Source organism: Chlorocebus sabaeus, chromosome 28 (assembly GCF_047675955.1).
Source record: "Chlorocebus sabaeus isolate Y175 chromosome 28, mChlSab1.0.hap1, whole genome shotgun sequence".
Lineage (NCBI taxonomy): Eukaryota > Metazoa > Chordata > Mammalia > Primates > Cercopithecidae > Chlorocebus > Chlorocebus sabaeus.
In genome coordinates, this window is record NC_132931.1 from 20,756,986 (window position 1) to 20,773,465 (window position 16,480).

Here is a 16,480-nt window from a genome sequence, read left to right on the forward strand (position 1 = left end):
CACGCCTGCAATCCCAGGACTTTGGGAGGCTGAGACAGGAGGATCACTTGAACCCAGGACTTCAAGACCAGCCTGGGCAACATAGGAAGACCCCCATCTCTACAAAAAAAAAAAAAAAAAAAAAAAAAAAAAAATTCTTTTTTTTAGAGACAGGGTCTCCCCTCTCTTCCCCAGGCTGGAGTGCAGTGACACCATCATAGCTCACTGCAGCCTCAGCTTCTGGGCTCAAGTGATCCTCCTGCCTCCGCCTCCTGAGTAACTGGGACTCCAGGCCCTCACCATCACACCTGGCTAAATTTTGTGTTTGTAGAGATGGGGTCTTGCCATGTTGCCCAGGTTGGTCTCAAACTGCTGAGCTCAAGCGATCCACCGGCCCTGGCCTCCCAAAGTGCTGGGATTACAGCCGGTAGCCAAAACCCTGTCTCCATAAATGATTAAATAAATGAAAGGCCACAGGCCTCAGACCGTTCATTCTGGAAGGTGCTGAGGAATTGTTTGTTAACAGTGGTTGCCTGGAAGGCAGTGGGGGGAGGCTTTCCTTTTTCAGTCTGGTATGTTCCAGTTTGTTTTCAGCCAGGCGTACTGCACTAACAATATAAGAAGAAAATGGAAAGAATTTGAAAAGACGCTGGGGTGTGCAGAGGAAGGGCACCCAAGTCTGGGGAAGGCGACATCAAAACCAGGCTTTTTGTTACCTGTCAGCCCCCATGTGAAGTCCCGGCCGGGCCCCTCAGCCTGCCTGAGTGGGAGGAGTGCTCAGAGGGTCCCCTCTGTGGGTGGTGGGCAGCTGGGTGGGTCTCAGGGGGAAGCTCCCTCTGGGCCCTCTGCGGCCTCAGTGCCCTGGGATGCTGGCGTTTGTCACTTGCTGGCCGCCCCTCCCAGGCAGGGATGGTGTGAGCGCCCTGGTCCCTAGCGCAGAACACACACGCCTGCCTTGCACGAGCACCCCCGTGCCCATGGTCTTGGGGGGCTCGGCAGGTGCCCTCTGCACCCCCCACAGTAGGTGTGCAGGCTCCGTCCCAGCGCGCGTGGCAGCACGAGGGTCCCATCCAGGCCGGCCAGGTTTTGGGGCGGCCTCTCGCCCAGGCAGGTGGGATGCTGCGCGCGGATGAGGGGCGGGCAGCGGGCGACTTCCCGGTGGGTCCCCGGGGCGCGCGGGCTGGGGGCGCCGGAGCGGCCGAGGGAGGAGGCCACACGCTCGCCTGCACCGCTGGGGGCCGCCCGCGGGCCTTGCCGGCCAGAGCGCAGCGTGCGCCCCGGGCCCCGCGCCGGCACTCGCTCAGCGACCGCGGCGGAGACACGAGCGGCGGCGGCGGAGCCCGGAGGGCGGCGGGAATGCGGAACCGGCGCGCGGGCTGAGGCCGCCCGGCATGGCGCAGGGGCGGCGGCGGCGGGCGGCCTGCGCGGGGCCCTAGCGAGCCGGCGGACGCTCCCGGCCCCGGCCCCGGCATCGGCATCGCGGGCGCATCGCGGCCATGGCCAAGGAGCGGCGCAGGGCGGTCCTGGAGCTGCTGCAGCGGCCGGGGAACGCGCGCTGCGCGGACTGCGGCGCCCCGGGTAGGTGTGGGCCGGGTGGGCGCGGGGCCGGGTGGGTCCCGGGTGGGCGCGGGGTGCCGGGTGGGTCCTGGGTGGGCCCCAGGGACCGGGCGGGGGACCGCAGACGCCGCGGGGGTGGCGGCGCTGAACACCCGGCCGGCGCTCGGATGGGGCCCGGGCCCGGCTGCACCTGCGGGACCCGGACGTCTCCCCGGGCCGGGCGGAGCGGGGGGCGCCCCCAGGACCCCCGGAAACCCCCCTGCCGCCGCCTCCCCTCCCCCGCCGGGCTGCGTGTCTGACGGTCACCGCGGACCGCCCGCCGCGTTGCGAAAGCTCGGGCTCCGCACAGAAAGAGGAAATCGGGGCTGGCTGCAGGGAGGGAACGGGCCGCCGGCTGGAGGGCTCTGCTGGACTGTGGGGTCCCCCGGCTCCCGGGCCACCTCGCGGTGACGTCATGCCTCACTCCCTCCCCGCACCGGGGGTCCCTGGGTGTGAGCGGCGCCCCTCCCCCGGCTCCCTGCACCTGGCTGCTCCGGGGCGGGCGCCAGGACAGGTGAGGCCTGGAAGAGGTGGGACCGGACGCGGGTCCTCGTCCACCTGCCGCCCGCCCGTTCGTTCTCCTGGCCGGGCATCCCTGACTCGGTTCCTAGGTCTGTGGGATTTCAAGGCACTGGAGTCCAAAGGCGGGGAGTCCCTCCCTTCCAGGCCACTGGTCCTGCCATTGGCTGTGAACGGGGCCCAGTGCCCAGACCAGCCCTGCCCTGCTTCGAAGCTGTCAGCCCCAGGCCGGCAGCGCTGTGGGGAGAGGGCCCCGCCAGGGCAGTCCTGCCACCCGAGGCACACCAGGAATCTGGGGGCCAATAGCCTGAGCCCCTCGGGACAAACCTAAACTCACCAACGATGGCTGAGGTCCCCAGGGAGAGAGCGGGGGAAGACCCTGCATTTGCCCCCAAGGCCCTGGTTCAGCATGCAGTCTGGACACCCGGGAAATAGGACCTGATTCCCTCCGGGATGGAGGGGTCTCTGCCAGCCCCAGGTCGTGGTGGCTGCTGTCCAGCCACAGCTTGTCCTGAGAGTCCACACCAGGAGCTGGGGTGTCCCAGAGGGGAGATAGTGACAGGTTTTTCTGGAAAGACAGGCAGGACCCACGGCCTTTCCGTGGTCTCCTGAGGCAGGGCGGCTGCAGGGCCAGTGCAATGGTGTGGTGGGGGCGGTCCCCTGGGCTGGCTTGCACCAGAATCTCTTCCCCCAGATCTTTATTTCCTCCTGTTCAGGAATGCTCCCCTGGAGAGTCAGTGAGAAAGGGCCTGGCCTGGGGTTGCTGTGGCCCACAGGGAGGGGAGCTGGGCTTGTCTCTGAACCTCTGATCCCTGGCCACACAGCCTGGGAGCAGCTTCTCTGGACTCAGAGCCCCTCTCCAGCTGCCCTCTGGGCTTCCCAGCCTGGCAGGAGGAAGAAAGAGGGCACTTCCCTGGCCTGCTGGGCCCTTCAGTGGCCCTCCCCTCCCAGTGGGTGCAGGTGTGCCTGGCCCACCTGCTAAGCTTCTGGCCTGGCCCACCACAGAGCTGTTCTCAGCCCTCCCCATGCCCCGTGCTGCTGGGCACAGGGCCACGCCTGTGCCTTCTCAGAATCGGTCCATGACCTCAGTGACTCGCCTCCTCTGTCGGGTAGCGCCATGGAGCGTGGATGCTGTGGGGGTCGTTCTCATTTCACAGCCAGGGAGACTGATGCCTTGCAAACTGGAGCTGGGGATATGGGTCACACCCGGCCGCTGTGCTTGTCCCTGCTCCCCAGGGCTGTGGCCACAGGGTGGAACAGGAGGTGTCAGGAGACGGGGGGCTGCCCGGTCCCCCATGACCCCATGGCATACCCTCGAGGGCTCGATGCTGCTTTGCTGATGCAGCTGCTCTGGGATCTCCTGTTCCTGCTGTGGGCCAGCTGGGTGACAAGGAGCCACTCCAGTATTGATGGGGACTGGGGTGACCAGCACGTTCTGCTTTCCTCAGAACACTGTCCTGTGCACTGGCTCTCAGCTGGTGCAGACCCGGACAGCAGGACATCAGACAGTCCCAGGCCACCTCTGAACGCCAGGCCTGTGGGTGCTGGGGTGGACCTGAGCAGGCCCCACCTACTGGCTGTGTGAGGGAAGCCACATGGTCTGGGGGTCTCTGAGGCCTCCACAGAAGCTCCTTCCAAACTCTCCTCATGATCTGTCCCACTAGTGGGTTCCCCTGACCTTGAAAGGTCCTCACCCAGCGGCCACCCAGAGAGCCTCTCCTCACAGGCCTGGCAGGTGGGCAAGTTGGGGCGTGCTTGGACCCATTGTCCTGCAAGACCTGGGTGGGGGTCTCCATCCTGGGTGGGGCTTGGGGGAGGGAGGAGGTGCCTCTGTGCATCCTTGGAGCTGCCTGCCTAATTGCAACAGAGGACAGGAACCAGGTGCGGTGGCTCATGCCTGTAATCCCAACGCTTTGGGAGGCTGAGGCGGGAGGATCGCTTGAGGCCAGGAGTTGGAAGCTGCAGTGAGTCGTGATACACTCCATCCTAGGCCAGAGTGAGACCCTGTCTCGAAAAAAAAGAAAAACAGACATATTCTCCTCTTTGAGTCTCAGCCTGTCTGATGCCCTGGAAGGACTGGGGTGTCTGAGCTCTTTTTTTCTTTTTTCTTTTGTGATAAGGTCCCACTATGTCACCCAGGCTGGAGTACAGTGGCTCAATCTCAACTCACTGCAGCCTCTGCCTCCGGGACTCAAGCAATCCTCGCACCTCAGCCTCTCGAGTAGCTAGGATTACGGGTCCGTGCCACCATGCCCGCTAATTTTTTTTTTTTTTTTTGAGACGGAGTCTTGCTCTGTCGCCCAGGCTGGGGTGCAGTGGCCGGATCTCAGCTCACTGCAAGTTCCGCCTCCCGGGTTTACGCCATTCTCCTGCCTCAGCCTCCCAAGTAGGTAGCTGGGACTACAGGCGCCCACCACCTCGCCCGGCTAGTTTTTTGCACTTTTTAGTAGAGACGGGGTTTCACTGTGTTAGCCAGGATGGTCTCAATCTCCTGACCTCGTGATCCACCCATCTCGGCCTCCCAAAGTGCTGGGATTACAGGCGTGAGCCACCGCGCCCGGCCTTTTTTTTTTTTTTAAGAGAGTCTCTTGATGTCACCTAAGCTGCAGTGCAGTGGCGTGATCTTTGCTCACTGCAACCTCCAACTCCCGGTTCAAGCGATTCTCATTCTCCTGCCTCAGTCTCCCAAGTCGCTGGGATTTCGGGCGTGCACCACCACCCCTGGCTAATTTTTGTGTTTTTAGTAGAGATGGGGTTTCATCATATTGGCCAGGTTGGTCTCGAACTCCTGACCTCAAGTGATCCACCTGCCTCGGACTCCCAAAGTGCTGGGATTCCAGGTGTGAGCCACTGCTCCCAGCCTAATTTTTGTATTTTTTTTTTTTTTTGGTAGAGACAGGGTTTTGCCATGTTGGCCAGGCTGGTCTCGAACTCCTGGCCTCAAGCAGTCCTCCTGCCTCGGCCTCCTAAAATGCTGGAATTACAGGCATGAGCCACTGCGCCTGGCCTGTGTCTGGGCTCTTTAACTGGGTTGGAGAGCAGGTGGTGACTGGTACTTCGTGTCACCTGGGTGTCTGAGGCACCTGGAGCACCAGATGGACCCGGCAATCCCAGGGGCACCCTGGGCCTCCGGTTCTGGAGGCCTGGCTCTGAGAGGAAGTCTGTTGCTAAGAAGCAGGAAGATGGCTGGGACCCTCTTGTGGAGGCCCTGCTGGTTCAGGTATTGCTCCTTCATTCCACACCTGAGGCCCCAGCCAGATCCAGGCCCCAGGGTGGCCCCAGCCCCAGGGATAATGGGGCATGAGTGACCCTGGAGGCCAGTCCTTGAGGCTCAGTGGAACCCAAGCCTGTGCTTGCAAGGCTGATGGGGCAGACTCACAGCTCAGCCTCCTCATTCAACCCAGGAAGGCTTCAGGGCCGAGGTGACATTTCAGAAATTGCTGGTAGCAATTCCTTTGGTGGGGAGGAGTTTCAGGAATTTGGCCTGGCATGGGTGAGGGTGGGAAGAAGGCTGCTGAATGTGGGCGGGGGCTGGGCAGACTCCCTTCACTCCCCAGGGCAGCAGCCAAACTAGGTTGGAATTTTTTTTTTTTTTTTTTTTGAGACGGAGTCTCGCTCTGTCGCCCAGGCTGGAATGCAGTGGCCGGATCTCAGCTCACTGCAAGCTCCACTTCCCGGGTTCACACCATTCTCCTGCCTCAGCCTCCCAAGTAGCTGGGACTATAGGCGCCCACCACCACGCCTGGCTAATTTTTTGTAATTTTAGTAGAGACGGGGTTTCACCATGTTAGCCAGGATGGTCTCGATCTTCTGACCTCATGATCCTCCCGCCTCAGCCTCCCAGAGTGCTGGGATTATAGGCATGAGCCACTGCGCCCGGCCGGATTTTTAAAAAAATAATAATTTACCTTCTCATCATTTTGAGTGCACAGTTCAGGGGCCTTGAGCACATTCACCTCACCGTGCCACTGCCAGCACCGTCATCTCCAGAACCTCCTCATTTTCCCAAACTGAAGCTCTGTCCCCATTCAACAACGGCTCCAGATTTCCTCTCCACAGTCTGGGGCACCCACCCTTCTACTTTCTTTTTTCTTTCTTTTTTGTTTTTTTGAGACGGAGTCTTGCTCTGTTCCCCAGGCTGGAATGAAGTGGGGCGATCTCAGCTCACTGCCACCTCTGCCTCCTGGGTTCAAGCGATTCTGCTGCCTCAGTCCCCCAAGTAGCTGGGATTACAGGCACAGGCCCCCACGCTCAGCTAATTTTTGTATTTTCAGTAGAGACAGGGTTTCGCCTGTTGGCCAGACTGGTCGTGAACTCCTGACCTCAGATGATCTTCCCACCTTGGCCTCCCAAACGGCTGCGATGACAGGCGTGAGCCACTGTGCCCAGCCTCTACTTTCTGTCTCCATGAATCTTAGGACTCCAGGGACCTCGTAGGAGTGAAACAGGGCGGTATTCATTCTTTTGTGACCGGCCAGTTTCACTCAGCCTAATGTCTCCAGGTTCACGGATGCTGTGGGGAGTACTGAGATTTCCTTGCGTGTGAAGACAGGATCATATCCTGTGTGGAGGAACACATTGCATGTGCCCGTTTGTCTGCAGGCAGACACTGGACTGCTCCCACCTCTGGGCCGTTGTGCATCGTGCTGTGTGAGTGCGAGGGTGCAGACGTCTCTTCGAGGGCCTGCTTCAGGTTGTTTTGGTCTGTACCCAGGACGGGAGTTGCTGGGTCCTTTGGCAATTCTGTGTTTAACTGGTTGAGGAACTGCTAGACAGGTCTCCCCTACCTGGTTTTGCACTCAAGCCACAGGCCAGCAGGTCACACGTGCCCACCCTCCTGCCTGCCTGCCCTGCGGCCGGGTGTGGAGGGCTGGTGTGGGCGAGGAGCAGGTGCTCAGGGCCGGGAGGAGCTGGAGGCCTTATCCCTCTGCCCTGTGCTTGGTGCCCAGGTCCTGGCCAGGCTCCCCCCAACTTCAGCCTAGACCAGCCCCCATCTCCAGATGCACCAGAGCTGTGGTGTGGGCCAAGGTTACCTCTTTGTGGACTCCTTGAGCCGCTGGGCTGGCTGTGACTGCAGCCAGCTTCCCCCGACGCACAGACGCTGAGTTAGACCTCCGCTCTGGACACATCTCGGGTGAGGTGTGGCGCTGCCCCTGCCCCCAGGCCCTGTGCTCCCAGGGCCACTGCCGTTTTAGACTCAGAGGCATTTGCCAAGCCTTGCTCTGTGGCAGTACCTGGCAGCCAGCCGCATCCCCTGACTGCTTCTCCCGTCACCCGTCAGGTGGCTGCATGGCCCCATTTTGCAAATGAAAGAATGAGGAAACAGGAAGGGACTTGGCGGGGTCCACGGTGGCTGAGGTGGCACGTGGTCGTGTGGCCAGAAGGTGTGTGCTTACGCACCCCCGGAAGGCAGAGGCCCACAAGGGCTGAACTCCAGCAGCGCCCTCCCCTGGACTCCGGTGGGCAAAGCGCCGTCTCCTGCTCCGTGCACGTGTACTGAGTGCCTTGCCCTGTGCTGTCACCGGGGCTCAGGGAGACGAGACTGAACCGGGCCTTTGTTCTCAGCATCTGTTGTTCCTTGGAGGAGAGACAAAGACAGACAGATGGTGACAGCACTCGGGGACAGGGAGGGCCGAGGATGGAGTAAGAATTGTGAGTGAGGGCCAGGCATGGTAGCTCACGCCTGTAATCCCAGCACTTTGGGAGGCCAAGGCGGGAGGATCATGAGGTCAGGAGATCGAGATCATTCTGCCCAACATGGTGAAACCCCATGTCTACTAAAAATACAAAAATTAGCCAGGTGTGGTGGCGCGCACCTATAATCCCAGCTACTTGGGAGGTTGAGGTGGGAGAATCGATCGAACCTGGTAGGCAGAGGTTGCAGTGAGCCCATATCATGCCACTGCACTCCAGCCTGGGCAACAGAGTGAGATTCTGTCTCAAGAAAAAAAAAAGGACGTAGAATCTTGGAGGCCACATAAATGCATTTTCAGGAAGGAGAACTAGGCACCTGTGGGCTGGGAGGTGGGTCAGGAGGAGCAAACTGACCCCAAGTCACTGTCCAGGTGGTGGTGGTGACAGCTTGGCCAGGGGATGAGAGGCCGGAGGGGGTCACGGCACCTGGAGATGCATTTGGAGGAGTTCTGCTAAGACCGGGGCGGAGTCCTGCAGTAGGAACTCAGCCTGGCGTGCAGGAGAAGGCCTTGGAAGTGACTGTTTTCCTCATAGAAACGGGGGGCCAGGCCATGGGCCAGAGGGGAGGGAAGCTGAAACTTGGGCCACCATGGAGCACCTTCTGCAGGGCCTGTTCTGTTCGGTGGGTGTAGAAATGGGCTCCGTACTGAATGGCGGAGGGAGGGGCGAGGGGCAGAGGGCATTGTACTGATGGACCTCGGATCCCAGCCAGGCAAGGGGTCAGGGTAGACATGGGGTGAGGAGGGAGGGATGGAAGTGGCTGGGTCAGGTCCTCCAGATTCAGGATAGGGGCTGGGGCTCCGGGGTTGTGAGTGGGAAAGGCCCAGCTGGAATAGAGTGGGTTCAGGGCAGGCTGTGGGGTGGCCAAGGTGTGGGGTGAGGAGCGGGTCCCTGGCAGTGCTGGGTCCTCAGTGGAGGAGAGAGACGGCCCCTCCGGAAGAGGGAATGAGGTAAAGGGGCTGGCGGTGTGGGGGGTGGCGGTAGCCGTGCACCTCACACGTCAAAGGAGAAGCGAGGAGGCCAGTGTGCCCAGAGCAGGGCGGGGAGACGGGGTCAGAGGTGGCTGTGGGGCCACTCAGGGCTGGGGGACACCGTGAGGGCTGTGGTGTGACTCGGTGAGATGGGAACCATGGGAATTGTGTGAGCCGAGGAGGGTCCCAGCCCACGACGCGTCGTAGGATCCAGGGCAAGTAGGGCCAGCGCAGGGGCAGGAGGTGCATGGGACACTGCTGCAGTGACCGAGGCCGGGTGGCAATGGCTAGGCCTAGGGCAGGAGTGAGTGTGGGGAGGGTGAAAGCCTGGATCGTCTTGAAATATTTGCTGGTCAACGGGATGTCGGGGTGTGGTGGGCAGAGTAGAAATGAAGATGCCCAGGCCTTTAGCCAGCCCCTCACTTGCTGAGAAGGAGACATGGGAGTAGCGTCCAGGGAGATGGGAGGGGCCTGCAATGTGAGGCTCTGTGAGAAGCTGCGGTGGCTGCCGAGAGGACGCCAGCCCGCACGGACAGCTCTGGAGGAAAGAGGCCCGAGGTAGAGACAGGGGTCGCCAGCGTGTGAATTGTCTCTCTCTCTCCTTTTTTAAAAAATCAAGGTCAGGCGCGGTGGCTCACACCTGTGATCCCAGCACTTTGGGAGGCTGATGTGGGAGGATCACTTGAGCCCAGGAGTTCAAGGCCAGCCTGGCCAACATGGTGAGATCCCCATCTCTAAAACAAACAGACAAAAACTACCAAAAAATTAGCCAGATGTGGTGGTGCACACCTGTGGTCCCAGCTACTCAGGAAGCTGACGTGGGAGGATTACCTGAGCCCAGGAGGCCGAGTCTGCAGTGAACTGTGATCCCACCACTGCACTCCAGCCTGGGTGACAGAGACCCTCTCTCAAAAAAAGCAAAAATCAAAAAAAACCAAACCCCAAATCGAGGCGCAATTCATACGAAAAAGTTAACCTTTTATAGAAAGTTCTTTCATAAGGATGGAGTCTTGGGGTCTCACTATGTTGCCCAGGCTGGTCTCGAACTCCTGGGCTCCAGCCGTTCGCCTCGGCCTCTCAAGGTGCTGAGATTGCAGGCGTCAGCCGCCCCGCCCAGCCTCAAGTTAATCATTTCAAAGTGAAAATTCAGTGGCATTTAGAACATTCACCATGCTGTTCAACCACCACCTCTATCGAGTTCCAAAAATAGGGTTTGACAGCGGAGAAACCAGATGGGCTGCAGAGGAGTCGGCCCTGTGCGAGGGCCCCGAAGAGTGCGGGGTGGGGGCCCCAGGGAGTGGGCTCCAGGTCAGGGTGGGTCCAGGGAGGACTGGGGATGGCCTTCACCGTGGGATTCCTGCTATGGGGCCGGAGCAGCAGGAGGGAGAGAGGGTGGGAAGGCAGAGGGCAGGGCAGAGCCTGGGGAGGTCCTGGGGGGATTCTGAAAGTGGACTGTGTCCAGGTGCTGCTGGGAGGGATCCAGGAGAGGGGCACGTGCCCCTGAACCAGGAGGGGGCCATTGGATCTGGGTCGTGGGAGGGCCTGTTCCTAGCACCAATGGGCCCCATCCTCACAGTGAAATGGGACCAGGGCCGACCGTGAGTGTGAGGGGGCTGCGTGCCCGGGGCCTGGGTCTCGGCGTGGGGCCGGGCGCTGTGTGCCCAGGGCCTGGGTCTCAGCGTGGGGCCGGGCGCTGTGTGCCCGGGGCCTGGATCTCGGCATGGGGCCGGGTGCCGCGTGCCCGGGGCCTGGGTCTCGGCGTGGGGCTGGGCGCCGTGTGCCTGGGGGACAGCTATGCATGCCCCACCTCAGGTAGCTGTAAAGGGCAGTGGGCACCAGAGTCCCTCCCCCAAGGGTGCCGTCCCACCTTGGCTTCCCCTTGCTTGCCTGGCCAGAGCCAGCGTCCAACCCAGCCTTGATCGCACCAGGATCTCTGCTGTGCATCAGCCTTGGGAGGGCAAAGGTCTCTGGAGTCAGGCTTGGCTGCTGCCCTTCCCCCTGCCCATGCCCCAGCCTGGGCCTTGGCTTGGGGGACACGCCTACCCCACCTGGCTCAGCCCAAGGAAGTGGCTCACCTGCCCAGGTGCCCCAGACCAGCTCCGGAAATGGTGAGCGGCTGAGTCACCTCGGGCAGCCTGGGAGCCAGCAGGGCACAGCAGGGCTGGGAGGAGGGAGGGAAAGAGGCTGGCGGCTGTGGGCAGAGTCTCTGAGGAGGAGGCAGCTCCTGGAGATGGTGCTGGCAGCCTGGATGTTTGTGGGGGCTGGAGCCTTGGGCCTGCCCCCTCCCCACCTGGCACTCGGGGCCTCCATCTCCACCACCACATCAGCCATGCTGCAGCCACCCTTGGGCCCAGTGTGCACCTGCTGGCCTTGTGCCTGTCCTGGGGAGAACACAGGCCATGGATGCCGACTCCAGGCATTTTGGAAGAAAATTCCACAGTCCTGGGAACCCAGAAGTGGTCCTGGGCAGAAACAGGGCCGGCCCCACAGTTCCATGCCCCGAGTGGAGGGCAGCTGGAGTGGAGCCAGGCTTAGGGAGAGGCCCTCCTGCGTGGGCCCGTGGGGGCCCTGCTGCTGGAGTGTCAGACCAGCTCCCTTTCCACCCTGGAGGGTCCCTGAGAGTGGGCGCCCCGCCCCTTTTCGCTCCAATGGGCTGTGGGCATTTGCAGATGCAGGCAGGCCTGGCCATGCCCAGCAGCCTGAGGAGGAGGCCTGGCCATGCCCAGCAGCCTGAGGAGGAGGCCTGCCCAGCCCAGCCTCGGCCACTTGGAAAACAGAAGAGTCAGCCCGTCCCTTCTGCCTCAGGGACCAGCCAGCCTTTTTCCTTGCTGGAAGCTGGGGGGCTCTAGCTCCCCGTCTCCCTGCACGCACATACACACACACACACACACACACACACACGAGCCCACCCTGCAGAGCTTCAGGATAGTCAAACCAGGAGGCCACCTTCTATTTCAGTGTCTTCAAGGGCTTGTGGGGGTCACTCTCCCAGTGACCCGAGGCCTTAAGACGTTGCCCAGAGTCACCCCCACCCCAGGCTCTTCCCTCCCAGGGTCTGAATCTTTCTTTAAAACAGGGTCTTAGGGTGGGTAGAGTGGGGATGGTTAATGGGTACAAATAGAATAAGATATAGTATTTGATATCACAACAGGGTGACGATTGTCAACAATAATTTATTGTACTTGTAAAAATGACTAAGAGTATAATTGGATTGTTTGTAACACAAAGAAATGATACAGGCTTGAGGTGATGGGTACCCTGTTTGCCGTGATATGATTATTTCACATTGCTATGCCTGTAGCAAAACGTCTCGTGGACCCTGTAAATATATACACCTACTATGTACCCACAAAAATTAAAGATGAAAAATTGTTAAAAATAGGCCGGGCTCGGTGGTTCATGCCTATAATCCCAGCACTCTGGGAGGCCGAGGCAGGCGGATCACCTGAGGTCAGGAGTTTGAGACCAGCCTGGCCAACATGGTGAACGCTGTCTCTATTAAAAATACAAAAATTAGCCAGGCATGGTGGCGGGCTCCTGTAATCCCAGCTACTTGGGAAGCTGAGACAGGAGAATTGCTTGAACCCAAGAGGCAGAGGTTGCAGTGAGCCAAGATCGCACCACTGCACTCCAGCCTGGGTGACAGAGTGAGACTCTGTCTCAGGAAAAAAAAAAAAAAAAAGCTAAAAAAGAAAGAAAAATAAATAAAACAGGGACTTGGTTAAGCGAAGTGGCTGATGCCTGTAATCCCAGTACTTTGGGAGGCTGAGGTGGAAGGATTGCTTGAGCCCAGGAGTTAGAGACCAGCCTGGGCAATATAGCAATACCTTGTTTCTACAGAAAAATTTAAAAAGTAGCTGGGTATGGTGGCGCACACCTGTAGTCCCGGCTACTCAGAAGGCTGAGGCAGGAGGATCACTTGAATCCAGGAGGTCGAGGCTGCAGTGAGCCATGATTGCCCCACTGCACTCAAGCCTGGGCAACAGAGCAAGACCCTGTCTCAATAATAATAATAATAATAATAATAATAATAATAATAATAATTCTGATGAAGTCAATTTCTCTCTCTCTCTTCCTCCTCCTCTCTCCTTTCCTCCTCCTCTCTCTCTTCCTCCTCCTCTTTCTCTTCCTCCTCCTCTCTCTCTCAGTGGATTCTGCCTTTGCTGTTGTATCTGAGAAAATCTTTGCCTAACCCAAAGTTACAGAGACTTTTCTCCTGTTTTCTTTTAAAATTTTATGGTTTTAGGTTTTACCTTTAGCACCATCGTGCATTTTGGGATAATTTTTGGATATGGTGAGAGGTATGGGTTGTTTACTGTGTTGTGGATGATACCTGATGGCTCCAGCACTGTTGGTAGGAAAGATTGTTTGCTCTCTCCTGAACTGGCTTTATATCTTTGCTGATAATTAGTTGTCCACATATATGTGGGTTTATTTCTAGATTCCTGATTCTGTTCCATTGATCTGTTCATCCATTTTTGTGCCAATACCACCACACTGTCTTGATAACTGTAATTTTATAATGAGTTCTGAAAACAAGTAGTGTTAGTTCCCCCTCCTTGTCTTTTTTCTAAGTTGTTTTAGCTATTCTAGGTCCTTTACATTTACATACGAATTTTAGAATCAGCTTGTTCATTTCTATTTTTAAAATCCTGTTGAAATTCTGATTGGGATTGCATTGAATCTATAATTTGGAGAGAATATATGTGTTATTAATGTTGAGTCTCCCAACCCATGAAAACGTTATCTCTTTCCAAATCTATAGGTCTTATTTAATTTCTCTGAGCAATATTTTGTAGTTTTCAGTGTCCTATGTTTCATATCTCATCACATTTATCCCTCTTTCATATATTTTATGCTATTATAAATGGTATTTTTAAATGTTCAATTTCTGAATGCTTGCTAGTGTATAGAAATACAATTGATTTTTGTATATTTATCTTGTATCCTGCAACCTTGCTAAACTTGTTCTCATAGTTGTTTTTAATAGAATCTCTTGTATTTTCTACATAGACAATCATGTTGTCTGTTAATGAAGATAGTTTCAGCTCTTCCTTTCCAATCTAGATGCTTTTTCTTTCTTTATATTGCCTTATTGCACTGACTAGAATCTCTAGCCCAATGTTGACTAGGAGTGGTTAGAACAGACATTCTTGTCCTGTTCTTGATCTTGGGGGAAAGCAGTCAGTCATTCTCCCTTGAATATGACATGTGCTGTAAATGTTTCATAGATCCTCTATATCAGATTGGGGAAATTCCCCTCTATTCTTAGTTTTCTGAGAGTTTTATTAGGATGTTGCATTTTGCCAACATTTTTTGCATCTGTTGAAACGATTGTATGTTTTTTCTTCTTTAATCTGTAAATATGGTGAATGACATTGATTGATAGTCAAATGTTAAACCAACCTTGCATTACTGGTAAAAACCCCTGTTGATCATGGTGTATTACTCTTTTTATATACTATTGGATGTACATCTTTTTATGGACCTACATTTTGATTTCCCTTGGGCAAATTCCTAGGAGTAGAGTGGCTGTGTCATATGGGAGATATATCTTTAACTATGTAAGAAACTGACAAGCTATTTTCAGAGTGGGTTGGACTAATTTGTACTTCTACCAGCAGTGGATGAGAGTTCCAGTTGCTCTGTATCCTCATCAACACTTGGTAGTATCCATCTTTTAAATTTTAGTCATCCTAGTAAAACTCCACAAAAACTTTTTAAAAATGGTACAAACTTCCTGCCCTTCCAGTGACAACCTTGTATTGCCCCTGTCTCCAACACACGTGATTTAACTAGCTCTCATCTTTTGATTCTTTTTTTTTTTTTTTTGAGATGGAGTCTGGCTCTGTCGCCCAGGCTGGAGTGCAGTGGCCGGATCTCAGCTCACTGCAAGCTCTGCCTCCCAGGTTTAAGCCATTCTCCTGCCTCAGCCTCCTGAGTAGCTGGGACTACAGGCGCCCACCACCTCGCCTGGCTAGTTTTTTGTACCTTTTAGTAGAGACGGGGTTTTACCATGTTAGCCAGGATGGTCTCGATCTCCTGACCTCGTGATCCGCCCGTCTCAGCCTCCCAAAGTGCTGGGATTACAGGCTTGAGCCACCGCGCCCGGCCTCGTCTTTTGATTCTTACATAAAAGGTCTTCATGTCTCGATATTGTGTGTGTGTGTGTGTGTGTGTGTATGAGAGACAGGGTCTGTGACACCCAGGCTGGAGTGTAGTGGCACCATCTTGGCTCACTGCAACCTCCACCTCCTGGGCTCAAGTGATCCTCCCGCCTCAATCTCCCAAAATGCTGGGATGACAGATGTGAGCACCCACACCTGGCTGGTGTCTCTATTTCTTCATATTAAATTCCCTGAGCCCTCCCCAGTAGGCTATTCATATTGTGTCTGTGGGTGTGCACGCAGGCATGTATATCCTCACACATGAATACCAGGAGGATGTGACAGGTTTGCATCAGACAATCTCTAACTTTACACCAGGGGGACCTTGTGCCAGTTGCAAGAGATCAGGACAGGTTGTAACCACTCCCTAGCTTCACTTGTACCTGGTTTGTCAAAGATAGGCTGTATTAGTAATGGTTGAAAGCTATCAGTCCTACTTACAAGCCCTTCTTGGGCTCACTCATCTGTGCCACACCCATTTTTCCCTCTAAGCAGAGGTTGGCAAACTTTTTCTTTTTTTTTTTTTTTTTTGAGACAAAGTCTCACTCTGTTGCCCAGGCATGATCTCAGCTCACTGCAATCTCCATCTCCTGGGTTCAAGTGATTCTCCTGCCTCAGCCTCCCAAGTAGCTGGGATTACAGGCACCTGTCACCACGCCAGGCTAATTTTTGTATTTTTAGTAGAGATGTGGTTTCACTATGTTGGCCAGGCTGGTCTCACACTCCTGACCTCAGGTGATCCACCCGCCTTGGCCTCCCAAAGTCCCAAAGTGCTGCGATTACAGGTGTGAGCCACCGTGCCCGGCCAGCAAACTTTTTCTTAAAAAGACAGGTAGCAGGCCGGGTGTGGTGGCTCACGCCTGTAATCCCAGCACTTTGGGAGGCCGAGGCAGGCGGATCACCTGAGGTCAGGAGTTTGAGACCAACCTGGCCAACATGGTGAAACTGCATCTCTACTAAAAATACAAAATTAGCCGGGTGTGGTGGTGCATGCCTGCAATCCCAGCTACTCAGGAGGCTGAAGCAGGAGAATCACTTGAACCTGTGAGGCGGAGGTTGCAGTGAGCCAAGATCACCCCATCGCACTCCAGCCTGGGCAACAAGAGCGAAACTGTCTCAAAAAACAACAACAAAAAAGACAGTAAATATTTTAGGGCCGTAAAGTCTCCATCACAGCTAGTCAACGACTGCTCACAAAAGCAGCTATAGACAATTCATAAACGGGCATGGCTGAGTTCCAGTAACAGCTTCTTTACAACAACAGGCAGCTGGTCCACGCCCATAGAGTCCAGCTCCCGCCGCGGGTTCCCCGAACAGGCCTCCTTCCAGGCCCAGCTCCCGCCGCGGGTTCCGCGAACAGGCCTCCTTCCAGACCAGGAGAGGGACACCCTGTCCCGGAGCGCCTGAGTGAGGATGGAGGTGGACACAGGCATTCTGGGCCCTGGGCTGTGCGGGAGCTGTTGGTGGCTGTTGCTCAGCCTCCCTCAGGACTTCCAGACGGGCAGATAAAGGCCATGAGACAGGAAGCCTGGGTCCGTGGTCCACACTGTCAGA

General features: G+C 56.5%; 1 protein-coding gene across 1 annotated transcript in view; it reads left to right on the forward strand.

Annotated features, from left to right (window-relative positions):
* The first annotated feature begins 1,258 nt into the window (after window positions 1–1,258).
* Window positions 1,259–16,480, forward strand: part of ADAP1 (ArfGAP with dual PH domains 1) — a 60,304-nt gene continuing 45,082 nt past the window's right edge. The window contains exon 1 of the mRNA XM_073012887.1: window positions 1,259–1,557. Within this exon, the coding sequence (XP_072868988.1) occupies window positions 1,476–1,557 (82 nt within the window). The 5' untranslated portion in view covers window positions 1,259–1,475. The remainder of the gene's footprint in view (window positions 1,558–16,480) is intronic.